Raw genomic sequence first — 27221 nt, 5'->3', positions numbered from 1 at the left:
GTTTCAAGATAACTCCAATCAAGTCTAGAGCTCGCCGTGGGGTGGAATTCAAGCATCGAAAATCCCACTTCTGAATTCTACCGCGGGCGTGCTCTAGACCTGATTGTGATTTATTTTAAAACCTTAAAAGCACAATTAACCGAAAAATCCTGTGATTGCTATGCACAGATTACCAGTTAACCAAAATGGGCAATTGAACTGTAAGTTTAGGAGTTTGCAAAAGAAGGCCAATCCTTTGTGCTTCTCCCATGACATGAGCTAAAAAAAGTTCATATTAATAGAACTCTATCCAGTCAACAACACAACAGAGCCTGTGTTCTTCTGAGAAAGGGTGAAAAGCCCACTCTTGACAAATATCCATACAGCCTTCTTTGCTTCTACTATTGTTGAATGCTCGACGTCAAATAAATTACATCAAATAAGTAGAATAATGGCAGAACACCGCAAAAAGATTCCTGTGGGTGCTGAAGAATTTCCTGCAGTAAAGATCTTTTCCTGGTGTGCAAGGGACAAAGTTCCTTCCAGGACAGATCCAACTCTTCCTCAATGAAATGTACTCAGCAGCAAAGCAATCTGAGAGGGCTTCAAGTGGGTTGACTACTTCACCTTTTGACGAGTCTCAACACATCACCCACGAGATGTAAAGAACCAGTCACAAGGACCTAAAACATTATCCCAAAAAAAACAACTGTAAGTTAAATGGTATGATCATCCACGAGTAAAAGAGCACAAAAAGGTCAAAGTGGAAAAGTAGCATGCATTTCTAGGAAATTTGACCCCATTCGGTTTTATTAAGCTTGACAGGCAATGCATCCTTCTGCAAGTTGAAAGTTTGGTCATGAATGATTCATCAAGCCAACAGTCCACGCACCAGTTGAAAACATTTCAGGCAAGTCAACCATACATGAAGATTCTCATCCTAGGAGATTTCACTCTGGCTCCTCGTTCAAAAATTAAGGGAAATGTCTAAAATATACTGATGTGATTATTTATGGCATGTGGGTGATATGATTAACACGTGACAAGTTTTCATAAGCTAAAAGAGTATCATAGAAAATTAGAAAAGATAAAATTCTCTTTTTTCTTCTGCAAGTACTGAGGAAGCACACATAAAGTGGCAGAAAAGAATGCACGTAAAAAGAAGAGGTAAGAGAAGTACCCTTTTGCTAGAATTGCAAAATACAAATTTGTAGTTTTCATTCCTAGATTTGACGCTCACCAAGCTTGAACTTCTAAATTTATTACAGGATTCTTTCAAACATAATCACTTTATGCATTGATGTCTGATTGCTGGTAAAGAAATATTAGCAATGCATTTCTCACTAGATTAGTGCCTAGGCCTCTGCAGCATTTTTGTTGTCAGGTCCCCCATCTAACTATGCAGTCAATAACAAATATTGTGCTCAACATCACCCAATCACCAACATGAACGAATTAGTTAACAATGAAAAATTATATTCTATTCTAAGTTACACCTATTTTTTTTTTATTAAATACAGGATGCCGTAAATAAAGAAAAAAAATTTATAAAAAAAATTGGAATGCAATAGCCATTTCTTTCCGGAAGAGGTAATATAGATCCCATATGTTCACAAATGGAACAGAGTTGATTCCTGAAATCTGAAACAGGTAAATGCTCTTCGATAAAGTACCCTTACCTGAAACCGCTCTGAGCGATTCTGTTGCGCATTGTCCCTTAGCCACTTGAGAGCTAATGGAAGAGAAGAAAACACAGCACTGTTCTCACAACTTTTAATGCATGGTTCTGTATCATCCCTAACTTCATCACCAGCAATATCTATGTTCTTGGCCTCGCCTTCTATACCTCACATGTATGAAGAATATATGTGAGTGGAAGACATTGAGTAACAGACATAGCGCATAGACAGATCTAAGGCACATAAAATACTACCTTTTTCACCTTGAATAAGGTTCTCCCAAACTCTTTGCAAAGCAAGCTGCCATGACAGATCAACTTGAGAATTGCTAGGAGGTAGAGCGTTTGACCCAACCTTGTAATATACAGATATGTTCGGTACAAAAAGTGCCTTCTTGAAGTGCACTCCTGGACATTATAATACACATGCATGTCATCAGACATTTGTCCAGAAGATATCCTCGCATTAACATACTGCCCAGCAATTCCATGCATCTAATACATATGCAGAACTTGAGTTCTTTGTGGAAAAGATAACTGGCATATGCTGGAGAAGAAAGTGTCTTTAAAATGGGATCGGATAAAAAAGCTGGTCAAAGAGGTTGCTTTTTGTCAAGCAGTTTGACTTCTTTATTTGTAATGCAGTTCAACCTATATGAAGATCATTACTAAAGTTTAGTTTCAAAACATGACTACTCCGCAAAATTTTCTGGGTGTATCTCAGCTGGTTATGTAGGGATGTTATTGAACAAGAACTTCTCCAAAATTTAAGCTTTCCGAAAAATGTGTCCAGAATGTATATGAGCATACATCTTTAACACTCCTTTGCATGTAAGCCAGATCTCATGACTGAAATATAGGATGTAAACGAAACAACAGCAAACAACAACACAACGACAGACGCCAGTAGAAGATTCTATTGCATACTAGCAATGGCCATTGGCCACTTCCACATACTAGCTAAGCTTATCTGATCATCGATAAGTTCTAGTTTCTAAACATTGGTGGGTAAGTATGATGAAGCCATACAGAAATCAGTCTAGATATCCTTGTAAAAAAAAGTTTAAGTAGCTGAAACAAAAATATCAAACATTTACCCTGGCTTCATTTTCACAACTGTTGATTCAAAGAAATGTACTGGTTTCACCTTCTAAATAGTGAATAATGAAGCAAATAAAAAATATATTTTCATATCACGAATCAGGAAAGGACTAGTTGATGATGCAGTATATATCGAACTTTTACCATAACTAGCGCATGTATTCATCAGGCGAGGAAGCAGCAACTTAGGATCTCGCACGGACATGCAGTTGAAGAGAAGTATCTGCAATGGCCACATAAATTAGCTCAGATTCACTAGAATGGCACAATGGATTAGTCATAGGAGCAAAACCATTCCCACATATTTTACTTCTCTACATCCCAAGGAGATCCATGGCTAATTGTGAAAAGGACATAAAAATAGAGAGAAAAGAATAGCCATCAACTTCAGCAGCTGAATTGCTAAGGGAATTTCTAATTTCTTGCATGAATGTGAAAATGTGTGCCAAGTCAACTGACTGTCATGTACTAGTGGACTTGGATACACCAACTCCTAGCTTAAGGTAGCTGGAACCTATGCCAAGACTTTCCATTAAGCTGGTCCTTTTAACCTTATCATAAGGTACCATGACATACTGCCAGTCAATGCATAAAGGTCCTTTCTTTGATTGAAGAGCAGCTATGAAAGAACATTTCATACAAAGAAATTACTGTTATAATCTGAGCAACAACGATATTGTCACATGAATCACATAATGTTTTAGATCAGAATGATGTCAATTGCTATTGGCAGTATTCCATAGACAATGCACTTTCTCCTTTGCTCAAACGTATTATGTGGAGAGGAGTTGGAAAGCATATCGATACCATCAAAATAGAACACAAGCATACAAGAGCTATCCCATACTTGCTTTCAAATCCTACCAGTCTTATCAATGCGTCAATACTAACAATAAATATAAAATATAGTCAATGAGCTCTACCTGTGTTGAGATTTTTGCTGAACTTTTTCCAAAGTTATTGCCTATCAATGCATTTGCAGATTTAGAGTCACCCCCTTGCGGGTTACACCAGTTCTGATGTTGATTTTCTTCTTTAACAGCAAGAGAAAACCACTTTGCACATACTTCCATGCTTTCAGGACTATGAGCACCATCCAAGTAAAACAGCAGTTCTCCTGAACTTTCAGAGTTTAATAGCCGATCTGGGACAATCTGAGCTCGCCCTTGCAAACTGGCTGACGTCAGCCCTTTAATGAACTGCTCAGGCAAATTGCTCTAGCACACAAAAATACATTAAAGGGGGAAATCAAATACCAGCAGAAATGAACTCAGGATTATGCTTTACCATCTGTTGCAGACAGTTTATGTCCTGATGACCTGTCCTCTGAAGCCAAGTACAGCATAGAGCAACAGCAAGACCAGCATTAAGAAATTGATGCTCACCCACTAGCCCAAGTTTCAGACCATTAAGTAGGTTGGCATCCAGTGGCAGTGCTACTTGAAGATTCACCTTTAAGTAGAGTTATTATGTTGTCAATCAACTATATGTTCACAAGTGGAATTATGCAATTGAAATACAATCAATCCCTAGCTCAGTAATAAGTGAAAAATATCCAATCAAGAAAACATATAGTATTCAAGTTATTTCAGGAAAAAAAAACAAGACAAAGCTTGGGAAATAGACACCCGCAAGTATTACAGTTCATTTCCCAATAAAGAACTCCGTATGTTTAGTAGGACAGAAGTTTCAGATTGAAAAGATTACAACCTGCATAAAGTCAACTTTTTTATATAGGAAGCAACCCACTTCATGAATGTTATAATTCTCGGTAACTGATCAGTGAAGCAAAAGCATCTTACATCCAACTGAGAAGCTTTCTCTTCAAGCACCTGCATAGCTTCATCAGGTTGAGGCACAGTAAATGCTGGCACTCCTCGCTGGGCCACACAAAATTAGACTATATAAGTCAAATGGATCTCTAAGAAGAACAATATGCTGATGGGGTGCTAATTATATGCTTCAGCAATATATGAGTGCTGAAAACCACCTTGAAGATACCAGCCTTTTCCCCAGCAATTTTTCCCAGGGTATCTCCTGTGCAACATAAGAGACAACAATGATAAGTATTCAAAATGGAACTGGCATCACTATTATAATGTTAGACTGAAACCATGTAATTCAGGCCAGGACTATACCATAAGCTATATTACGACACAATATGCAATCACCGTAGACAACATGATTAGATGCCTTGGATGAAAATTCATATGCGAGACATCGTGTAGATTGGTCAAAACCCTTGTCAACCTTCAGAAACTACAATCTAAACTCGTCAAAAGATGTGTGAAACTTCATATGAGGTTCAAGGTTTGACATATCATAGAATTTGTTAAATTCATCAATTATATGGGAGAAGTTAGAACCATGAACAGGTTACCGAGTCACACGAAAATGTCCCATCAAGCAGCAGTAGTTTACGGATAAAAAGACCGAACATTGACATTCAACGCGAAACTAGGAAACTTGAGGGAGTCCTTCAGTAACGTGTGCATTTTATGAAGCAGGCATTTTGCTTACTGAAACCTATAATATCGCTTGAGCAACCTGCAGGTCTACTCCAAGCTAGTATAGAATGCTTTTTGGTACCCAGATCACTAACCAGCAAAATCTGGGCCAGTAACGGACCATTAAATTCTTTATGAAACACTGGGTTTACACTACTCAAGACACTCAAGCACAATTCATGACAGATACATTATTCATCAATAAATTTAATACAAAAAAAATGAGGAAATTGAAGTCTAACCAAGAATTTCCATGTGGTCAAACCCCAGAGAAGATATACCACAGACTATTGGTGCCTCGACCTGCAGAGTTCATGCATGCACAATCACTATAGGTGCACCTTACTAAGTTAAGTCCTAGTTGTCACTTTTGCATAAGCCATTAGAAAAGGTGGAGTGCATCTCAAAACTACTCCTTGAGCAACAATTGAGAACATACCACATTTGTTGCATCAAATTTTCCTCCTAAACCGACCTCTAAGATGGCAACATCCACCTGTAAAGTGAATACATAATTGAAAGTGGAATCATCTACATTATTAAAAAAAAGACAGAAACTCCTAGTAAGAATCCAAGTGTTTATCAAACTAACTTGCTCTGCCGCAAATATCTTAAAGGCGAGTAAGGCAAGGAAGCGAAAATAAGTAGGCATTGGTACATCCTCACTGGCTTTTTCCTGCATACAGAAAGACAGTCATCCAAATCAGAGCTAGAGAAAAATAACTGAAAAAACAATGGCCTGGTTGCAGTAGTCTCAATAGGACATCTGCAGCAGACATACACTTAATGACATGACAATGGCGTGTGAGAATACCTTTAGTCTATCATAGCACCACCAGAAGTATGCCAAAAACTTTTCTTCACAAATGTCCTCACTGAAGCCAAAACCATGAGAAGAAAAATTGCTGAAGTTGTCATGCAACATATACCCAAAAGACATAATAGAAAATTATCTGTCTGTTTATTCGGTTGCTCTCTAAACCAACCTAATCAAGGAAAGCTAAATGATGTTTTGGAAAGTCTAACCAAAAAGGTGAAACTCACCCATCCAAACGAAATCTTTCACGCACATCGATAAGGTGAGGTGATGTGAAAAGTCCAGTTCGGAACCCACAATTACGGAGAATCGATTCTGTAAAAGTGCACGTGGATCCCTTTCAGGTCCAACAGCAAAAAGTAATCAGCACGAAGAAATTTCACCGAATTTAGATATTACTATGCTGGAAGACTCAGAAGTCCTAGTATGATACAACTACACTATAACTTGCTAATTATATAATGACTTAATATTGGCCAAGAGCAAGTTTATGCAAAGTATAAAGACATCCCACACAAATGGCTCTCCGAAACCTGCATAAATTAAAGATACACTCCTCCAATAAAATCACAATGAACTTCTAAAAATTAAAATGTCAAAGAATAATGAGTAGACAGTTGAAAGAACACCTGCTTACAAATTGGGATCAACTTACAATTTCCATGGAAAAGGACAAACTAAAAAGTCGCAGATAATTAATTCTGCCCGAAAGTCATTTATTCAGAATTTTTCGGAATAGTCTATGTTGACTTTCTACACTGTTCAAAAAGAAACTGTGAGCAGAAAATGAATAAAGCCCTGCTGAAGCTCTCTGATTGATGAAACAAGTGAGAACCCAAGCATCGCTAAAGCAATCTACTTTAAGTTAGCAAGCTGAACCCCAATACCAATGCCCGAAAGCCAAGAAGCATTACGTAGCTTAGGGAAGTTGGATTAGCTACCAATGCCCTCATAAGCTGGCAGCAGCAATTCAGAACGAGGCTCCCTTATACATAAAATTACCGGCTCCAGAAAAGCAAAATGGAATACAAAGAGAGATGCCAACAGCTGATCAACGAATCGATCTTATTAATGCTTTTAGACACTCGGCTTTTTCGAGCATTGCGGCCGGAAAGCAGAGCATCATCGAACATAAATACATCCAGGCGCATAACAATGAGACGAACTTCATCTAGCGAATCGAGAAAATGCCTAGTACCTTGCCCTTGGTGCCGGCCACGTGGATGACCTTCATCTGCGGGATTTGCTGATCCAAATCCAAAATCTAAAATCCGAGAAAAGCCACGAACAAAAGACATCAGAAAGAAAGGAGAGAAAAAAAGACAAATGAAATAAAAGTCCTCACTGGCTTATCGCTTATCTAACCAAACAGAGAGAGAGAATCGACCGCAAGATCACCTTCAGATAGTCGAAGAGCAAATCGAACCGGTCGCCCTTGTTGCTCTTGTCGGCGCGGCTGCGCTTGGTGATCAGCGAAGACAGGGCCTCCATCGCCTCATCGAACGGAGAAGCCGCGGGCCTCGCCGAGCCGCCCTCACCTGCGAGACGCGCGCACGCACAAATCGGTCAAGCGAGCGCCAACCGGAGCAACTCGAATCCGCGAATCCAGCAAAAGGAGCCCCGCCGCGCCGGACGGGGGGGAAAGTACCTTCCGCCATGCTCTTCTCCCCTCCTCCTCCTCTTCCTCCTCCTCCGCGCCGCCGCCGCCCGCTCTTCGGGACCTGAACGCAGTCAACGGCGAAGAGAGTGAAGCTTCGTTCACGGCGATGGCATTCGAGGCACGCACGACGCGCGCATGCAGTTGCGAGGAACGCACCGAACTAGCACGCACGGCCACGGAGAGAGAGAAAGAGAGAGAGGAACGGCGCCGGAGCGGAGGCGCGCGGCGGAGGAGATTCGGGAGAGGGCGGAGGAGCGAACGGACTTGAACGGGTGGCGATGGCGATGGCTGAAGGAGTGGGTGGAGAAGGTTAGCTTTCATGCGTTGTCTTCTTTTGTTTTTTGTCTCGTGGTGGGGGATTGCGTGAATTCAGTGAATCAGTGCAATTAAAAACATTCTCTCCTTACCAATCGGAAAAAATATATATATTCTCCTAAAAATTTTAATAAAATTAATCTTGATTAAAATAATTTGATAAGTTTTAAGATTTGACTACTTTTTTTTTTACAAGTTTCATAACTTATATTAAACTTTACGAACAAGTTTTAATATTTTCAATGCATATTTCTTGATACTTTATTTACTAATCACTCGAAAATCTGAAATAGTTATAGGAAACTTATCGAGTGATTTGAGCTCAATCAAATTTGCTAGTACATCTTTTATGCATTGTTGCTTTTAAGCGAGGTCTAATTTTAACACATTGGCATCATATTTCAAGTGCCAAGGGCCTGCGCATGAGGCTAGCATGGTCATTTGACAAGGAAACCCTTACTCGCTAAAATAAAAGAAGATGTTATTCTTGAGTATATGCATCAAATGAGTGGGCCAAATCAGATTTGGATCCAGAGTGCAAAGTGAGTAAATAGGAGGTTAAGTGAAGGCTAAAGAGAATGAGAAGAAAGTTTGGACTAAGTTTAAATAAGTTAATCCACTTGACATCTATATTGTATTTAAATTCAGGTACGACAAACCACTGAAGTTTGGCCATCATTTTAATATGGAAATGGGAGGTGGAGGATTCGAATCTCCTCTTAAAAAAGTTGGGGTAAGGAATATTTAATTTCAAGTATAAGTTTCAATTCCCATGCCCTGCAAGAAGGCAGAGTAAAAGTTTGAGAATGAGAATTAAAGTATAAGTAGAGTATAACTGATAAAAAAAAAAAACCAGTTATAACACATTTACTGAATATAATTAACTCATACAACAACTCAAGTCGTCATATATGAATTATGAGATGGATCTATTATTAATTCCATTTTTATAATTCATCGAGTTTTTTTATCGTTTAGCAAAAGGAATTTTTATAGGCCACTACCATAAATCGATAAAGGAATGAAAGTACCTAGCCAGTTAGAAAGCTATTTCGACCAAAAAAAAAAAAGCTACTAAAATAAAGCAGCATGATGATTACTAAATGAACCTTCCAGTGAATTGGTGCAAGGTGGTGTCGTGTACCATGGCACCACCGCACGAGGGCGATGCTAAGCATGATCCGAGGGTTGTTGACGCATTTGTCGCTGACATTCCTCAAGTATACTTGTATATAAGTTTAAAGACTCAATCATATTTTTGCCAAATATTTTAAAGCTTTCAGTCTACATATCTCATATTTTTGTCGAATATTTTAAAGCTTTCAATCTACATATCTCATATTATAGAAAGAGAAGCATTAGCAAGTTTTCAATAAAATCAACAAATTCCATGTAGGGAAGTAAATCTCGAGCAAAAATAGCATTGGAAATAAGAAGCTCCTAGCTCTCGATGGTAATTTTGTAATAAAATTAGATACATAATTTGAACTTCCAAGTCACATCAAATCGATAAGTAATCCATACATGCTTGTGTCATTGATCGATTGTGCCCTTAGGATTACGATCCCAAGTTAACCTTACACGCACTTAGCTCACAAGAACGCTCACAAGAATGAAGTGTGGGAGTGAAGCTCGAATGTATTACTCATGAACAAGAATGCACATCTGAAGGGGAAGGATCCCCTTTTGATCCAACGATTATATTCAAATATGTACAATCATTATTCAAATATGTACAATCATTACAAGATTACATGCAGCTCAAGAGGTCCTAGTGCATGAGGAATAGGTTTGTAGATCAGTCCATGATGATGAACCCAAAGGGTCGTCTAACACAATGCACTAAACGGTCACGGGCTTGTCTCGTATTGTGCGTTGACCGACTCTTGTGTTGATCATGGATTACTTGTGAGTCGTTCACGGACATCTCATGGGCTGGTCTGTGTATGGAACACGGCCCTATCGACTGGACGGTCTTGGATCATGCTCATTCTCGGCTGTGTCACTTGCATGTAACTTATAAGGATTGGCAACTCAATAAGTGTCAACATGCATATCATAATTTTGATTCTCTATGTTGAATTATTGAATTTCGACATATAATTTAAGCATACCATTCGCATAATACTTGGATCATTTATTTATAATTCGTGTTTTGCTTTGTATCATACGAACGATTTGTCCAAATAGATGGGCCCATGCTAACAACCCCATACATTTTCGTAGCAGAATAAAGTTTTTCAGTGGAAACTAGAGAATTAAATAACGAGTCAACGACTTTCTTCTTGACCTTTAAAAAGAAAAAATAAAAAGTGATCGACCTAACTAAAATCTCTCCGGGCGTATCTGATCGTGTGCCGTCTGAGCCAAAGCTGATACACCACCATGTGGAACGCATCCAACGGCTGAGGCGGCCGGTTCCACGCGAAGTGCCTGCTCGCGGCCACACACGATTCCCTCATCCGCTCCAAGCGCTCCCTCGTCAGCCCCGTCAGCGCGCGCTTCACTGCCTCCGCCCCGCCGGCGCTCCCCACGAACACCGCCATCTCCTGCCACCTCAGCACGTCGATCAGCGGCAGGTCCTGGATCGAACGGTCCGTGATCACCACCGGCACGCACCCGAACCGCATCGCGTCCCCGATCCACGACACGTCGCCCCCGAGGTCAAACAAGCAGAACTCGCTCGCCGCCAGCCGGCGCTCGATGGTCGCCCGATCCGACGGCTCGGACTCGATCAGGAAGTCCCGATCTCCGGCTAACCGGTCGGTCAGGCCGGGGTCCTTGATCGCGCCGAGCCTCGCGTACGCCAGGTGCTCGGCCGTCCCGTTCGGCGGCGGCGCCCGAGGCCCGCCGTCGCCTGCCGGGGCAACGGCCGCCGGTGGCAGGGCCACGTCCTTGTGGGGGACGAACCTGCCGCCCGACGCCGGGAAGCACGACAGCTGGACGGCGTTCTTCTTCAGCTCGAGGAGGTTCCGGTCCGACCCGAACCCAATCCCGTCGCAGGAGGCGTAGAAGTGGTCGGCCCCGAGGGTGCGGTTCCAGTAGGGGTGATCCGCGCGGAGGTCCCGGACGACGCGCGCCACGGAGCGCTCGGAGAGGCCGCCGTCGAAGGGGACGAAGAAGAGGTGGGCCTCGCTAGGGTTCTCGGTGACGAAGGGGCTGCCGAGGAGGGAAGCGAGGAAGAGCGATTCGGCTTCGGACTTGAACTTGAAGGTCCTGCGGGCGGCGTCGTAGACGAAGATCCTGAAGTTCCCGAGCATGTCGTCGTAGTCGGCGGCGAAAGTGGCGGGCGATAGGTACGGCGGAGGAGGAAGGGTGGAGTGTACGGACGGCGGAGCGAGGAGAGGGAGGAGGGGGAGGAGTAGGAGGAGGGGGAGGAAAGAGGGGTGGGCGACGGGCATTTTCGCCGGAGGGGGAGAAGAGATGATGAGCGATTTGCGCTGCGGTCGATGCAGGATTTTGATGGGAGGAAGAATCGGAGGAGGCCCGTGGCGTTTTGCGAGGTCGGACAAAACTAGCGATGGCCGGCGGCGAGCGTTGACACGAGGGAATTCGGGTTTGGATCCGAATCGGCTCGTCCGGATCGATGTTTCTATGTTCGGTCGAGAATTGAAAAATCACTGCCGTCTGACCCTTTTATAAAAAACGAAAAAAACCTTTTATACAAGAAAAAAGTTACAAAAGATTCGAAACCATTATTTGTAGTTAAAAAATTCAGTTTTTCTTGTGAATAAAGTGGACATTGGAGATTCCAGAGGTGTAAATGAAGTCACTCATGGAACTCATTCGAACGCGACAATGACTTCCATGTATTATTTTAATTTACCTCAACTCGTCATACACTTGTACACATATTTTGAAAGTAAAAATTTATACGACCATTGAATCTATCAATGAAAATGGTTAAAGAATTGACAGCTGGCCTTTTTAATAATACTAAGATCATTTAACAAATAATTATGAAAGTCAAATGACAATTTAACAAATTATAATGTATTTCTTTTAGAGAAGGAGATGGGGAAAAGGAAGTTTCTTGAGGACAAGGTGTCATCGCTTGTGACTAAATATTTAATCTTGATATTTTTTTTTTTTTTCAATCGGGTCCATAAAGTAGAATTGAAAATATACACAAGACAACTTCTCCCGAAAGTTTTGCAACCACACTGAGCTTGACTAGGGGTCGGTGGAGCCCAGTAAAAGGACTTGACTACACTTTCTTAAACCAATGTGACGTGATTGGAGTTTTGGTTGTTCGTTTGTATTTTTGTTTACAAAACTTAACGCCATAATATCTTTTCCACGTATAAAAAAAATTATGCTTTTATTAATTATGATATTCTTCTGCAAACTCATTAAGCAAATTATATGAAATTTCATCTTTTTTCTCTTGCATCACATATAGGGGTGTGCAAAATACTTCGAAACCGCCTGCAGACCACCCTGGAACCCAGGGCACCAAACCGCCCGAACCTGGCGGTTCTTGAGAGAATCGGTCCGGTTCCCGCCCAATTTTTCGGACCCGTGGGTATCGGTCTGGTCCCGGTTCCATAGGTGGATCTCGCCCACCTGCACCAGGACCAACCTTTTTAATATTTAAAAAAAAAAAATGACTAAAGGAAACCTTAGATTGGATCTCATCTCCTCACTCCCTTCGTCTTCTGGTTCTCTCTCTCTTGTCTCTTCCTCGGTTCCTCCTAATCCTATCGCCATTTCAATTCCTCCCCGAGCGTCGACGCCACCGCCGCCGCTTCTCCGCCGCCGTGTTCACCCCCTCGCGTCGGCCACCACCCGCCACGCCTCTCTCGGAAAATTGTTTCGCGACCGTTCCATGTTGAAAACCCGACCATAGACCTCCTCCCCTCATTCCCAACTCATAGACCCGACCGTTTTATATTGAAAACCAAAATTGTTTCGCGTCAAGATCGGTTCCATGGATCCACCCAGGAACCGGATCGGACCGTCGGTCCGGTTCTCGGGTGGATCCCGGTTCCAATTTTTCAAAACCGGTCCTTAGCGGGCAGTTCCCGGTTCTAGGTCGGGAACTGCCCGCCCGGACCATGCACACCCCTAATCACATATCATATCGACTGAATGCTTGTGATTCAAAAACGTATGAACTGATATGCCCCAATTTGCTCTAGGTAAGTACCTAATATATCGTTAAAGTTGGATTTGAAAGAAAATTCGCTATTGTACATTTTTTTTTTAATTCGTCATTGTACTTTGTGAAATTTTACTTTCCATTTTGTGAATCTCACGTGGCAAGCCGCATGATATTTATTTTGCCACGTTGTCCACGTTTATCCAATAAAAGCTTTGCCCAATTGATTTGTCATTCACAAATTTCCATCTTTTTTTATTTTAAAATTTAAGATAAGACGTCTTTGTGTTTTTTTTTTTTTAAGATTATGTAATTTAGGATAAAGCTTGCCATAGTAAGATTCTCGACACGATTTAGGAAAAAAATATATTTTGATTTGAAATTCAAAAAGATACATACACAACAACCTATCTTCAACTGAGATTTTCAGCTATACTATTTCGGATATAGCTCATGATAGCAAGATTATCCATTAGTAAAATTAGAGTAAATGATAAATATATCTAATGACGTCACAATATCGATAACGTAGGTTTTTCTCAATATAACCAGCAATAGCAAATTTTATATATTTACCTAAATAATATCTGTAAATTAAGTAAAGGAAGGGAAATACAATTCGAATTGTTTTAGGCAATGGCTTTAATTGCTGCATGATGAGAGACTCTATTTAGAACTAAAACATCGCAGGAGATTTATGGGATAAATGTTAGATTGATATTAACATAATATAAATTATATATACCTGTTTTATCTCCAGCTAATTTTTCGCCAAGAAATGTCAATAAGCCCATGCTTTCTATAAGACTAGCAAAGGAGCACTTGCTTTGGATATAGAGAGAATTCGACTTTGGTTGATTTGGAAAAAACTTTTGAAAAACTAGGGAAATTTTCAATACGAACGTTTAAAATTTCAGCTGGTGGATGAATTGAATTTTTACTGCTATGAAGTACGACTCGCTCGCAATTGTAAATGCAAAAATATACAATGTAAGAAAATAATTAGAAAAAAATATGGTAGATTTAGGAAAACTAAACTATATCTTGGTGAAATTGCAAGTACTTAACTTTAGCAGAGGTAAGAAATATTTTCAAGTTTATTTTTGAAAAGTCTTGGGGATTTAAGGAATCCTAATTTAAAGTGTCAGAATTTCAATTTACTTTAAAAATGGCAATTTTGTCCTTCCTCTGATATTATATAATCATGACAAAATGTGGGTTTTTCATGGAATTTATTGGTGAAGGTTTGAAATTGAATTAGGATTCTCGTGAACATGCAAGGTGATCCTCGTGAACTTGGCCTTTGAAAGATGACAAAACTAGGAACTTACAAAATGTTGCATGTAAGAACGATGCAGATGTAGCAAAGCAATCATTCTGGCATGATTCTTGAACGTGTTGATCGTCAATGCACGTATGCTCAGCCTTACGGCTCGTTTGATAAAACTGATAATTAATACCGATAATTTAACGAGATTAAGCTCGTTTGATAATCCTTAATAAATTGACTTAGATGAATGAACGAAGTATAAAAAAACTACTTTATCAAATGAGCAGGCAATGGCTCTTTTAATTCGTTCAATGAGAAAATTTTGATCGATGATAGTGGATTTGCCGAATATATTCATAAAACTTCCCAACAAGGTTTTCTTTCTATGTTGGTAAGAGGTTAATAATATTCGACTATGGATTTATTAATTATCGCCATACAACTTTGTAATTTTATTTTTAGCACTTTACGTATTAGTAGCCAAAATTCAATACTCAAGCTCTTATCACTGTGATGTGTTTAATAACCACATTAAGCATTGAAAATTAAACTTTAGCACTTTTTGTCATCGGGTGTAATTGATAATCACGGACTGCATAAAGCCTAATGCATTGGTTTGCATAAAAAATTCATTTAATGCGATAAGTAAGAATAGCTTATTCAGTGAAAAAATATGTATAATGAAAAGCAAAACCTTACCAATTAACGTTTGCCTCCTTAATCAATTGATAGGCATTAGCGACATAATAAACAAAATTCTAATTGAGATCAATTACATTTTTCTACTTTGAATTAAATAACCCATTCCTTTCTTGCCTCATTCCTCGATTTTTTTGCCTTAATTGAATCTTTTGAGTGGATATCCGTTACAGTGGTCAAACGAACAATTCTTCAAATCCCACTCATCCTTTTACAATTTTAAGTTTTTAATATAATTAATGCTAATCACTTCAAATTCGGAGAGCTTTGCACAATATTTAATAGATAACTCAGACAATGATCTTATGCACTCTTCTCCACCAAAAGATGTTCTCGAAAGACGGAAAAAAAAATCTAAACAAGATTATTGCGAAAAACATGATTAAAAAATCACGTTAATTTAAATTGTGACGTTATATCATCAAGTAAGATTTGAAAGATTTTGAATTATGAATCGATAGAAATTTGACGCAAGGAAGGATCGATCTCAAAAAAATTCAAAAGAGTTTCGTGAATGAAGGAGGCTTTTCTTATTTCGATAAAAAAAAAAAGAGGCTTTTCTTAAGAAAATAAAAAAGGAGTGACTAAAAATTGTCGCTCTCCGAACAGAAAAACCGATCCTAATCACATGAAAAAACCACTTACGGAGACCTAACAACGCGGTACCCCACCTACCAATGACAAATGTTGCAAAAAGGAGATGAGAGATATCAGTAACCGAAGACCCCACTTTGACCGTCGGATCAGACGACCATCTCTACATGGCACTCATCCGAGGCCCCACCAGGATAAGCTGGACCGACACGTGTATGGACCCGATCCCCCACCCAAATTCTTTCCTTTTCTTCTTCCTTTTTTTTTTCCCCCGGATAACTCCACGTAACCGGAAATACTCACGCTAATTGACATCATATACAATTTTATAGAACCAATTAGGGACCATCTCCAAATTGCCGTGCGGCCGCGGCCTCGTAATACATAGATTTTTATTAAAAGAAATACAGTAATAAAGATCATGTTTTCTCTGGCATGAAAACACGAATTGTATGGTTGTGTTATAATAAATATATATATATATATATATATATATATATATATATATAGCAGGAAAAAAAAGAAGAAAAATGATTAATGCCACCAAGGCGGAAACTGATGAATAAAATAAATAAATAAAAAGACCAAAAACGACGGCGACTCGGAGAAGCCAACAGACTACTAAGCCGAGCGAAGGCCATCCAAACGACGCAGCGCATCCTCTCGCTCCGCATCACAGTGCTTCGTTGTGACCTCTCTTTCTCTCTCTTCATCTCGCTCGTTCGCTCGCTCCCTGGTTCGTACCCTGCGTCGTCGTGCGTTCCTCGCAATCTCATCCGCACAGATTCCTCCCCCCCAATCTCTCTCTCTCTCTCTCTCTTCCTTCCTTCGATCGCCGAATCCGTAAGTGCCTTAAGCCCTCGCGGCAAACCCTAATCTGCGCCGATTGCCGTCATCTCGTGCTCGATTCCGATTCCGTTTTCGCGTTCTTTTCCGCTGAATCCGCCCGAGATCTCTGCGGCTTTTCTGGCCCCGGTTCCCGTTCCGTCTTCGCGGTGGTGTTTGCCCCCGGGCGATTGGTGCATCGGGCTCGCGTGAGGTCCTCTCTCGAATCGGATTGTCGGGATTGCGTTGCATGTGGATGGAGTCGATTAGGTTTTTTCACCGGGGATTTGATCGTGGTTGGTGTGGGATGGGCATTGGCGGCGGTCGATCGTGTTGCGCGTCCGGCGGCGTTTGATGTTTGTGAGTGAATGTTGTGGTCGGTGGTGCTTGGGCGGGGCGGGGCGGGGCGGGCGAGCTCGGTGAACGGGGGTCTTTAGGGTTTGACGTATGTGTTGGGGAGAATTGTGAATGGTGGCGATCCTGTGATGCATGTGTCAGTGGATTTCGTTTTGTGACTCGTCCCTTTTACGTCTTGTTGGTGGATGTAGTTTTCTGCCCTTTTTGGTTCGTGTAATTGGAGATAGAGTGAAAAAGGAGGAATCTTGGAAGTATTCATGACGATCAGAGAGGCATTATGGAATGCTCTTTGTTGAGATCACTTGATGATTAAATCCTCAGAGAATTCGGGGTTGATTTCTTTAAGTAAACTGGCGAATTAGATTTTTGTGCAGTGTCTTTTTCCCTTGTTTTCCTTTTTTCTTCTTTTTTCCCCTGGATGATTGCTTTACCGAGTCCTAACTCTCTCTTTCTTTTCTCTCAGGGAAACCATGAGTGATCAGGGCGAAAAGACGTGCCCTCTCTGTGCTGAAGAGATGGATTTAACTGATCAGCAGCTGAAGCCATGCAAATGTGGTTATGAGGTCTGATTAACCATTGTTTGTTCTGATCATTCCGAACTCTTTTCAAATTTTATGAAATATAGCCGCCATAAGTCACTCACTTTTTGAAATATATGAATTCATACAAATATTACCACTTGCATTCAGTTAAAACAAGCAAAATATGAAATTATGCGCTCTTTTTTTTTCTCCATTTTTAAAGAACCTGTAATTCTCGAAGCCATTAATAATACTTGATTCAGTGTTAATAGGATTAATATCATCCCATTGATCAGTTTCCATAGCTCTCGGTAATGATTGATACAATATTATTTACTTGGATTTGGGAACGTCATTCAACTTGTTTGGCTCTGGCATCATTTCTCTGCTCACACCTCATCGGCGTGTTAACAAAAGTGAAACAGCTCTGTCTGTTGTATCCCGCATACACATCAAATGCTTTTTTGATCTTGTTAGGTGTCTCTTCCCTTTTATTGGTGATTGGGTTGATTTTGTTTTGTTGCGATGTAATGACTTGTGCTTGTTGCTTTTTCTGAGAAGAGTGGAGATTCCCTTAGTTGTCAATTTTCTTATAATTTATGAGAAAAAGCACTAACCAGTCAATAGAATCAAACAAGAGCATGGGGTGTATATTGTGAAGCTTCCTATATAATCAATAATCAAAGCCAGTGGCAAACATGTGACTAAGAAATGGAGTCGCCCCATTCAGGGTGCACCTGTAATCTTAATGTCTATTTGTAGGGGCTGCTGCAATCTGATTAGATCATCATCCAATTGTGAACTCTTCCATTAGTTTGATTCGGTCTGTAGGCAGTCATTTCATAAGGTGGCTTCACTCTATCCACATTGGCTTGACTACTCAGTCTGTCAGTGTTGTAGTGTAGCCTACTTTAAGTTGGTTGGCAAGTATGATACGACTCATACAATTTGTGTGAAGTTTTAGGAGAACCTGTCACTTGTAGAGTTCCAATATGGTCAACATAAACCATGTCAGTTTTTCTTTCTACGTATGACTAGATTTTAGTGGTTGATGGCTCTTTGAGTTGCCATTGGCACTGATGAGTGATTGCTACATGTCTTGTTGCCATTATGCAGATCATTCATGATTCTGATTCTGCTTTTTTTAATGCGTGTGCCTTGATAAAGGATACCATGGCAATTTACTGCGTGAAAATATGGTATTATGTGGATTGTTTTGCCAAGTCCGCAGTGATTATAGTAAGGATTTAATTTTAGTACTTCCTAAGTTATAGACACGAGGAGCAAGGTTGATTGTCTGTGTAAAGTGGTGTGATCTTTACTATTTGTTAGTTTCTGTTTCTTCTGCGTTAAAACATCTTGTTTGTGGTTTCTATTTGATGACAGATATGTGTATGGTGCTGGCATCACATTATGGAAATGGCAGAGAAGGATGATACAGAGGGTCGTTGTCCGGCATGTCGTGCTCCTTATGACAAGGAAAAGATTGTGGGGATGGCTGCAAACTGTGAGAGGTGTTGTTCTTTATAAAAATACATCTCTCTCTCTCTCTCTCTCTCTCTCTCTCTCTCTCTCTCTCATGCGCGTGCATGCCGGCAAATGCATGTAAACATGCACACACACAAGATTGATGACTGTCCTGCACAGGTTGGTGGCTGAAGTTAATATGGAGAAAAAGAGCAAGTCACAGAAAGGAAAGACAAAATCATCAGAGGGGAGAAAGCAACTCAGTAGTGTGCGCGTCATTCAACGCAACCTGGTTTATATAGTTGGTTTGCCGCTTCACCTGGCTAATGAGGATGTGAGTTTTCTTCCCTCTCCTCTGTGTCCATGTACATGAGAATTTTAGGTAAGAATGAACAATTATGCATATTGTTTTATTGCAGCTTCTCTTACGGAGAGAATATTTTGGGCAATATGGAAAGGTTCTTAAAGTGTCAATGTCTCGGACATCAGCTGGTGTTATTCAGCAGTTTCCTAACAATACTTGTAGTGTGTAAGTAACCAGCACTTATGATGTTATGGTTCTATTTTTCTTGGTTTTTTGAAGTAAGGCTTTTGTTAACAAGACATGTAAACCAATTAAGCAAACCATGCAGATGCATTGACTAGTCGTTTATGTGTTATGAATGCTTTGAAAGTTAAATTAGCTTAAATTTTATGTGTAGTAAGTGCCAACATGATGTTTGAAAGAAAATATCATATATTGAGCTTTCATGACTCACGCACTAGAGTTGAAGAGTAAATTCTCTGCCTTTGCTATTCGTATTAGCATATTTTTCCAAGCAGTAATGGGCTTTAGCGTACAGAATTTATACTCTCTTGCATGGCTTTTAAACTGTTCTGTTTCTTATTGCCAAGTCTTCTGTTAATGAAGACATTCAATTGATGAACTCAACCTGCTGTTGGCCTCCAAGTTTGTGACATCTTACTTTTGATGCAAAGTGGTTTAGACTTGCAATTGTCATGAGCTTTCAACAATGTCCGCTTGTTTTGGGACTAGAACTTTTTCTGTAAATGGTTTACGTGTTGGCCCGCTGTCCGCTGGCTTATGACATTTTGGTCCTTCTAATTTACCCAAACTTATTGTTTTGGAAAATATGTTGTCTTATGTTACTTTTTCCATAGATATATTACTTATGCAAGAGAGGAGGAAGCAATTCGTTGTATTCAATCTGTACATGGCTTTGTCTTGGAGGGTAGACCATTAAGGTAAGTTTCATATTTTCTCTCCATTAGCCTAGTTAACTTGACTGTCTAAACATACTGCATCTCTGCTCTAAATTAGCTTATCAAGAAGTTGATTTTGAATAATACATTGCAGGGTGTGCTTTGGGACCACAAAGTATTGTCACGCATGGCTGAGAAATGTGGTATGAATATGAGTTATGTATGAGCTGTAATTGGCGTGAATGTTTTTAACTAAATTTTCTGAAGTCTTTTAATGGAGCGGATCTGAAATGACGTTTGACTTTCTGGTCCAGCCTTGCACCAACCCAGATTGCTTGTATTTGCATGAAGTTGGTTCTCAGGAGGATAGCTTTACAAAGGATGAAATAATTTCAGCCTACACGAGGTAGACTGCCATTTCTGGTTCTGACATCTGCCTGCTTTAATTTGTTTTTCCAATTTCATAGCCTCTCTCATTCTTTGATCTTGCAAATGAATTGTCTAGTGCTATTTATATTTTCAGAGGAGGTGAAACAATGGGTCATCTATTGTTTGTGGGGAATGGTAGCTTTTCCCATCTGATGTTTGCTTATGTTGCACCTTTAATTGCTGGTGGTATTTATGGAGCATCTTTGACGTTTCATAAATAGCTTATCTTCATTTGTATTGGTCCATGAGAACCAATTTTGCCTTTAGTGTATGATGAAGATAAGCTACTTGTGGAACTTCTACCTTGAAATCCTTTCTGCGATATTACTCCAGTTGATCCTAAGCTTTCGTTTTGTCCAGAAACATTGTATTTTCATCTAGTATCTGAAGCTGCCTTGTTTATGCCCTATTTTATATTAATTGCCTTCTGTGCAGAAACATTGTATTTTCATCAAGTATCTGAACCTGCCATGTTTATGCCTATTTTATTGTAATTGACTCCTGTTGATGTTGATTGATTCAAGGTCTGTATGTTCTGCTCAAGACCACCCACAAATCAGTTGATTTTGTTGGGTCCTGAGTTAAACATTCTTATCGTGTGTTTAACTGTATTGTGTTCTTGTTTGGAAGGAGCAGAGTTCAGCAAATTACTGGTAATGCAAGTACTCTGCAAAGGCGTTCAGGAAATGTGTTGCCGCCTCCTGTTGATGATTTTTGTACTAACAGCTCTGCTTCCACAGGAAAACCTATTATGAAAACTGCCCCAATTGTAAGCTCTTCTATGCCTATTATAGGATTACAATCAATATTTCTAGTACCTTTGAATTATTCTCCATTTTCCTTGTACTGTTGCTTACTTCGTCATGCACTCACTAAGTAAAATAGGCTAAGCATTCCAGTACATTTTCTCCAGAGGAATATTTTCAGGACATGACTATCTAATATTTTGGATTCTTTTTCCCTAATCAATTAAAAGCCCGACAACTGCTCCCCAAAGTATTCAATTATATCATTCCTCTGCATTTGATACATCCAGATTGAGATGTTAATCAAAGAAAACATAGATCATAAGATGCTGCCTACTTATCCGACATAATCTGTCTTAATTACAATAACAGATTCAAAGACCTTCTTACCTCAGGCTCCCCATGAACCAAGACATCTATGTCAAGCTCCTCTTGAAGCTTGACATTTTTGTCGATTTTCTCCTTGATGAAGTTAATGTATTCTTCCTCAGAAATCCTATACAGTCAGAGGACCAATGAGGATCATAATGAAAAAAATAACACCCCATGTCATCTTCAACATCATTTGATTAGAGAAGGAAGATCTAGTGTACTCATTTTTTTGGCCTTGTAGTCACAAGTATCTGAAATGCCACCAACAGTACTTGAATTAAATGCATGATTCATAGTTTTGTCGTCTGTTTATCTGATTCGCAATTGGTGGTTTCTGTGGCAGACTACAGCGAGCGTTCTTAAAGGTTCTCCACCTAATGGAAGCAATGGCAGACCAATAGCTCTACCTGCTGCAGCCTCATGGTAAGCCTTCTTTTACATGCATTGATATGGTTTTATGTATAAATAGATTTCTTTTTTGGCTAAGTCAAGACATGAACAATGCAAGCACAATACCCACCCCGCGGTGGACGAGTTGGTTTGGGCTTTAACCCCTCATCCGGGAGGGGAGTGGTTTGAGACTTCTCGCTCCCATTGCGCGACTTAAGTGGGGTGCCGTGGGAGGTGGGTCGCCGTGCTAGTGCCCCCCTGGGTTTACGTCGCCGGCTGCCGGTTGTATGGTGGTTCCCGGGTCATCAAAAAAAAAAAAAAAAACAATGAACAATGGAAGCACAATCTTTTTTGTTCACTCTGTTTTTGCTTAATTGAATTTAATTTTCTTTTCTGAAATTGATCCAGGGGTACGCGTGCTTCCAGTTTTCAGTCTTCCGTTCCTAGTTCTGGTAGTTTAAGTGGATCTGTGTTAAAAGCTGAGTCTGGGGAAGGGACACATGGACCTTCAGCAGCATTTGAAAGCACTGATCAGGCATCTGTGTCTCATAATTATTTGATAAAAAAGACATCATTGGTTGAAGGGATTCAGTCAATATCTGCAAAGAGCTTAACGGATCCAATGAATACTTTGAAGCAGCTTACTGACCTTCCTCCATCTGATAATTATGTTGCATCAGACGGAACTCTTAGTGGTTCAGCATTAAGCAGCCGCTTATCATGTCTGTCACCTAGCAAGGATGACAATGGCAGAACTAATGTGCTTCCGAGAGTAAAGAGTTCCTTAGATAATGCAAGAGGGTCATGCACTCTGGACTCACAGACAGGAGGAAATATTGGAAATGGAGATATTCCGGTTTTATGTTCTGATATTTCTTCGATGAAAATCAACAACCACTTTGAGCATGAGTCATTGAGGGTTGCAGGACCTAAATCACCTGATCAACTTCCGCCTGAATCACCCAGGAATGAAGGGTCAGGAGAACAATTATACTTAGAGAAATATGGAGAAAAGGGAGGCGAAAAAATTGTCCCGCCTAATAATCTTCGTTTGGATGTTTCTTCTGACCAGTGTCACCAGAATTTAGTGTTGCAAAATCAAGTGCATGGTGCTTCGGTGGAGGTTGTTGAAGATGATATACGATCCTTTGAAAATCAAAGACAGAGAGATCCTGAAGTTGGGAAACACTCCATTTGTTCATCTAGTCCAAATCACTCGAGGTCTCATTCATATGTACCCAGCGAGGCGCTTGGCATCAAGAGTTTAAACACTGAACCCTTGCCTGTAAATAATACATTAAATGGTCATCATTCTCTACTCGCATCAAGTAGTTCGACAATGTCTAATGGTTACCATGATAGCTTTGCTGGTGACTCTGCTGATTCTAATGGAGTTGCTGCAAGTTTCATCGTATATCCAAAAGATGTGAAAGGAAGGCAGATGAGAGATAATTCTGCCATTCCTGGTGCCAGTGCTTCCTCAGATACAGGAGAGAGCAGCATAATCTCAAATATACTGTCCTTGGATCCTGCTGCTTGGGATGATTCATTGACCTCACCGCATAATCTGGCAAAACTGTTTGGAGAAACTGATGAACAGCCAAGTTCTATTAAAACATTGACTTCCAGGAAGGTTTCTAACAGCAATCAATCAAGGTTTTCTTTTGCTAGACAGGAGGAGTCAATAAGTCAAGCATTTGACTTTGAGCCACCTTATGGTGTTCCTGGCCAACTATCAGGGAATGGGTTGCTCCACAAGGATGTCGAAAACGGAGAGTTGTTCTCTAATAGGTTTTCAATGTCTAATGGTTTTCACCCTCAAAGTCTTGATGCTGACAATTTTTCTGGTAGTCAGTCTCTTATGTCTTCAGGCAAAAGTTCTGGTGAGTAGTGTTTATTCTCATTTGAAGTTGATTGGTGATATATGTGTATTTAAGTTCATGTTTTGAAGGTTTTTTGGTATACTCTTTCCATTGAAGTTTAAGCATATGAACATATGCATAATAATATATGTCATACGTATATGTTTGTCCGTTGCAACATATTATTCACCTTCTTTTCTGGTAATTTGGACTATTTCCATCATACTATTGCTCTGAATTTTGTGGTGTCTTTTTGTCCATATTTGTTGTTTCTTGGTTAAGTAGAATAAGTTTTCATTTCCATCACTGTGCATTTTCACTTGAGTGCGGTTGCTGTTATGGTCGTTGTGTATTTTGGGTGCCATCTCCACTCATTTGTGCTTTGTGTCTTTTTGTCCATATTTGTTGCTTTGGTTTTATTTCTCGATTCTCATTATTCTTGTTGATCCTTTCTGCTATCGCAACGGGTCTTGGAGTGCTGTGTTGCATTTTTGCCTTGTCAAGCTCATTGATTTATTAATTCGCATCCCTTAAAAGAAATTACATTAAGAAGTTGCAAGAGGAACAGAAATTCATGGGGTCCTTTGAAGGAGGAACAGAAAGATGATGAACGGAGTTGGTATATTAGCATTCATAGTTTCAAATAGCCAGTTGTGGATACTTCCAGATCTCTTTATGGGATTAGTAGTATTCTATGTTGCTCTCTGTTTTCCATTGAACTCTCTGTGACCATTGTTGTATGTCTTGGCTTGATAATCTTGTACATGATGGAACTCTTGTACAAGTCGGTTCTGGAAAATACACGTTGGTTAAATGGTCACTTGTTCTATTTTTCTTTTTAGCAGTTTCAAGGTCTCAAATGTTGGCCCCTCCGGGTTTCTCAGCGCCCAGTAAGGCACCACCTCCAGGGTTTTCTTCTCGGGAAAGAATGGATCATTCTTTTGACTCCATGTCTCGTAAGTAGACAAATATTATATATATTTCGGCATTTAGTTTTCATTTCATCATCAGTTTGTGTTATGTTTTCAGGGAATCATTTACTCGATACAACCTCTTGGTCGGGTAATTTACATCAACCACCATCAGCTGGGAACATTGGCAACACAGTGGATATTGAGTTCATGGATCCTGCTATATTAGCTGTTGGCAAAGGGAGACATCAGAACGGGCTCAATAACCTGAGCTATGATGTTAAACCTTTCCCTCAGTCAAATGCTTTTGAGAGTGATTCTAGACTTCATTCTTTGATGCAGGGATCTCTCTCTCCTCACCAGAACCTGGCATATTTGTCGGGGGATAATTATTCTGGTCTCAATGGTACATATGGCCTTCCTTCTAGAATTTTGGACAGATCACAAGTAGGCAGCACACCTCCTTTTTCCCAGTCAACTCTCCAACATGCTAGAAATGGTCTAACTACAAATGTCCACTGGGATGGATGGAACGACATCCAGAGTGGAGACAGCCTTGGCATCTCTCAGCTCCTTAGAAACGAAAGGCTTGGGATAAAGAAATTTTATGATGGTTATGAAGATTCCAAGCTCTGGATGTCTGGTTCAGGAGATCTCTATAACAGGAACTTTGGGATGTGATGCTTTGTCAGATGCAACATCTTTATTGGTTGGCTTGGTGGAGATGGAAATTATCGTAGGTGGAAGTGACATTGATTTTGCATGATGACATTGAACTTTAGTGGACAGGACAGACTCATGAAAGCTCTCGATGGAGGCAGCCTGTTGAGGATCAACTCCCGAGTTAATGGGGGTATCCAATGCAGCAGGTAAAAGTGGATGTTTTGATTGTAAATGTGACTGAAGCTCGTAGACTGCTCCCCATCTGAATTTTTTTAATGATGATCTTGAAAGAGTATATGGTTAGAATAGCTTTTGTCGTGAGGATATGGTCATCTTTTATTTTGTATATGCAAAAGTTAGTAGTAGTAGGTAATTTTCGAATTTTCAAGGAAAGTGGAAGCACATTTCTGTTGTTTTTTGCCGTTCTTGCTTGGTTTTGGTTGTCCTGGAATGATGTGCTTGTCTGACCTGTTAGAAGTTTCTAATTGGTTGTCTTGCTCTATCATGCACTCGCAGGTGTGCGAGTTGTGGGCCGAATGTGGCATCAGAGTTGGAATAATGGTTGCTTCCAGATTCTGGCTGCTGCACTTAATGAGGGGTTCTGGTCCTGACAAATATGAATCAATCCAGTTGTCACTCTCACATGCTGAGATCTTAAGCGAGTCCTTTTATGGGTTATAGGATTTACAGTGTGAACAAAATAGAAATGGACTCCTTATTGAGCTTTTTGCAATGACTTCCCTGTGAATCTCGTATAGCATATCTTCTGTAAGTACCCAGTAACCTCTTCTGGAGTTTGACATCTGATACCTGACTGATATATTGTCCCTGGCGTGATATCTGTGATAAAAGTAGTAATTGAAGGGCTCTGAGCAAAATCGGTTGTTTCTTTCGTCTAAGATATTCATCATTTAATTGTCCCGAGGGCTGGGCGTTTTGTGCAGGTATTCTTTTAATCTTTAACTAGTATTTTTAAGCTTGAAGTCATCATGTTTTCATGTTGTTGGGGGAGATGAGTTCCATGTTTAGAAACTGTCAAAGCTTGCTACTGGTGACTGCGGTGGATCGTGATTCTGATTCTCATCCCAAATAGTATGAGCCTTGTAATACAGGTGGTAAGCAATCACTTCTGAGTGGGAGAACATGGGGAAAGTAGAGGTGGTTATGGCATTTTGGGACGCACGATGTGCGTGATGTACTTTTATGGAAAACAGTGGTAGCGAGACTTCTCTATTTTATCGTTCATTGTACCACTGTGTGGACTTGATAGCAGCTTCGGAAAGTCGGATACATCCCAAGATTTTTGGACCTCAAGAGTTTTTGGTTGAGTTCTCCTTGGCAGGTTTGTTCTTTCAAGTTATTTAAAAGAGGCCAGTGGCCGGGACATTTTGATGAAACTGTGAATGGTGTACACCAAGAACCCTAATATTCAGGCAATTTCTTTTCTTCATCAGTTCCCTCAGGCCCTGATCGTATGAATGACCGCCTTTACCCAAGTAGCAAGGATGACAATTTTTCATCAAATTTAAATGCCTTGTGCTAGAGAAAAAGCTTTAGAAAAATAATTCTCGTACCGAAAAATCAAAATTAGAAAAATAGAAAAAGAAGTTTCAAAAACTGATAGCGATGTGATGAGTAATGTGCCATCATGTCTCCTTTCTCACAGCAGGTCGAAAGTTCATATAAAGAATCCAAAAGATGTAAAGCTGATGAAGCAAAGGAGGAAGTGCGTGTACCCACCACTTAAAAAGTTT

At 40.1% G+C, this 27221-nt stretch overlaps 3 protein-coding genes across 8 annotated transcripts; 1 reads left to right on the top strand and 2 right to left on the bottom strand.

Annotated features, from left to right (window-relative positions):
• Window positions 1-254: 254 nt before the first annotated feature.
• LOC104422545 (folylpolyglutamate synthase) lies at window positions 255-8082 on the bottom strand. The gene is made up of 17 exons (XM_039303409.1): window positions 7899-8082; window positions 7731-7803; window positions 7481-7620; window positions 7281-7346; window positions 6310-6419; window positions 6080-6140; window positions 5858-5941; window positions 5705-5761; window positions 5508-5568; window positions 4749-4795; window positions 4561-4638; window positions 4046-4210; window positions 3682-3975; window positions 2903-2981; window positions 1922-2065; window positions 1659-1816; window positions 255-662 (listed from the first exon to the last, which is right to left on the bottom strand). The coding sequence occupies exons 1-17, from the start codon at window positions 8061-8063 to the stop codon at window positions 603-605; spliced, it is 1842 nt and encodes a 613-aa protein (XP_039159343.1). The 5' UTR covers window positions 8064-8082; the 3' UTR covers window positions 255-602.
• A 2296-nt stretch (window positions 8083-10378) lies between these two features.
• LOC104422544 (probable glycosyltransferase At3g07620) lies at window positions 10379-11458 on the bottom strand. Its single transcript, XM_010034903.2, has one exon. It carries the CDS (start codon window positions 11456-11458, stop codon window positions 10379-10381), a length of 1080 nt encoding a protein of 359 aa, XP_010033205.1.
• Window positions 11459-16355: 4897 nt separating this feature from the next.
• On the top strand, window positions 16356-26469 carry LOC104422543. 6 transcript variants are annotated; one of them, XM_010034901.3, is made up of 14 exons: window positions 16356-16457; window positions 17367-17466; window positions 18811-18938; window positions 19072-19225; window positions 19311-19420; window positions 20053-20136; window positions 20249-20297; window positions 20409-20500; window positions 21154-21292; window positions 21985-22064; window positions 22440-23914; window positions 24736-24849; window positions 24923-25673; window positions 25984-26469. In XM_010034901.3, the coding sequence occupies exons 2-13, from the start codon at window positions 17374-17376 to the stop codon at window positions 25483-25485; spliced, it is 3081 nt and encodes a 1026-aa protein (XP_010033203.2). In that variant the 5' UTR covers window positions 16356-16457; window positions 17367-17373; the 3' UTR covers window positions 25486-25673; window positions 25984-26469. The 6 variants fall into 6 exon arrangements, with proteins under 6 accessions (XP_010033203.2, XP_010033201.2, XP_010033198.2 ...); XM_010034899.3 differs by having other exon boundaries at window positions 16363-16564; XM_010034896.3 differs by having other exon boundaries at window positions 16391-16760; window positions 24739-24849.
• Window positions 26470-27221: the final 752 nt, after the last annotated feature.

This window comes from Eucalyptus grandis, chromosome 10 (genome assembly GCF_016545825.1).
Source record: "Eucalyptus grandis isolate ANBG69807.140 chromosome 10, ASM1654582v1, whole genome shotgun sequence".
Classification (NCBI taxonomy): domain Eukaryota; kingdom Viridiplantae; phylum Streptophyta; class Magnoliopsida; order Myrtales; family Myrtaceae; genus Eucalyptus; species Eucalyptus grandis.
The sequence above is the reverse complement of the archived record's forward strand: the minus strand, read 5'-3'. Positions and strand labels throughout refer to the sequence as shown.

Excerpts from the sequence above, each read along its gene's own strand:
- LOC104422544 (XM_010034903.2), bottom strand. The coding sequence starts at position 11,458 with ATGCCCGTCGCCCACCCCTCTTTCCTCCCCCTCCTCCTACTCCTCCCC.
- LOC104422545 (XM_039303409.1), bottom strand. The coding sequence starts at position 8,063 with ATGAAAGCTAACCTTCTCCACCCACTCCTTCAGCCATCGCCATCGCCA. Across the intron at positions 7,347-7,480 it reads TGCTCTTCGACTATCTGAAG|ATTTTGGATTTGGATCAGCA; the intron begins GTGATCTTGCGG and ends CTCGGATTTTAG. Across the intron at positions 6,420-7,280 it reads TGGCCGGCACCAAGGGCAAG|GGATCCACGTGCACTTTTAC; the intron begins GTACTAGGCATT and ends TGGACCTGAAAG.
- LOC104422543 (XM_010034901.3), top strand. The coding sequence starts at position 17,374 with ATGAGTGATCAGGGCGAAAAGACGTGCCCTCTCTGTGCTGAAGAGATG. Across the intron at positions 19,421-20,052 it reads CCTAACAATACTTGTAGTGT|ATATATTACTTATGCAAGAG; the intron begins GTAAGTAACCAG and ends CTTTTTCCATAG. Across the intron at positions 23,915-24,735 it reads GTCTTCAGGCAAAAGTTCTG|CAGTTTCAAGGTCTCAAATG; the intron begins GTGAGTAGTGTT and ends TTTTCTTTTTAG.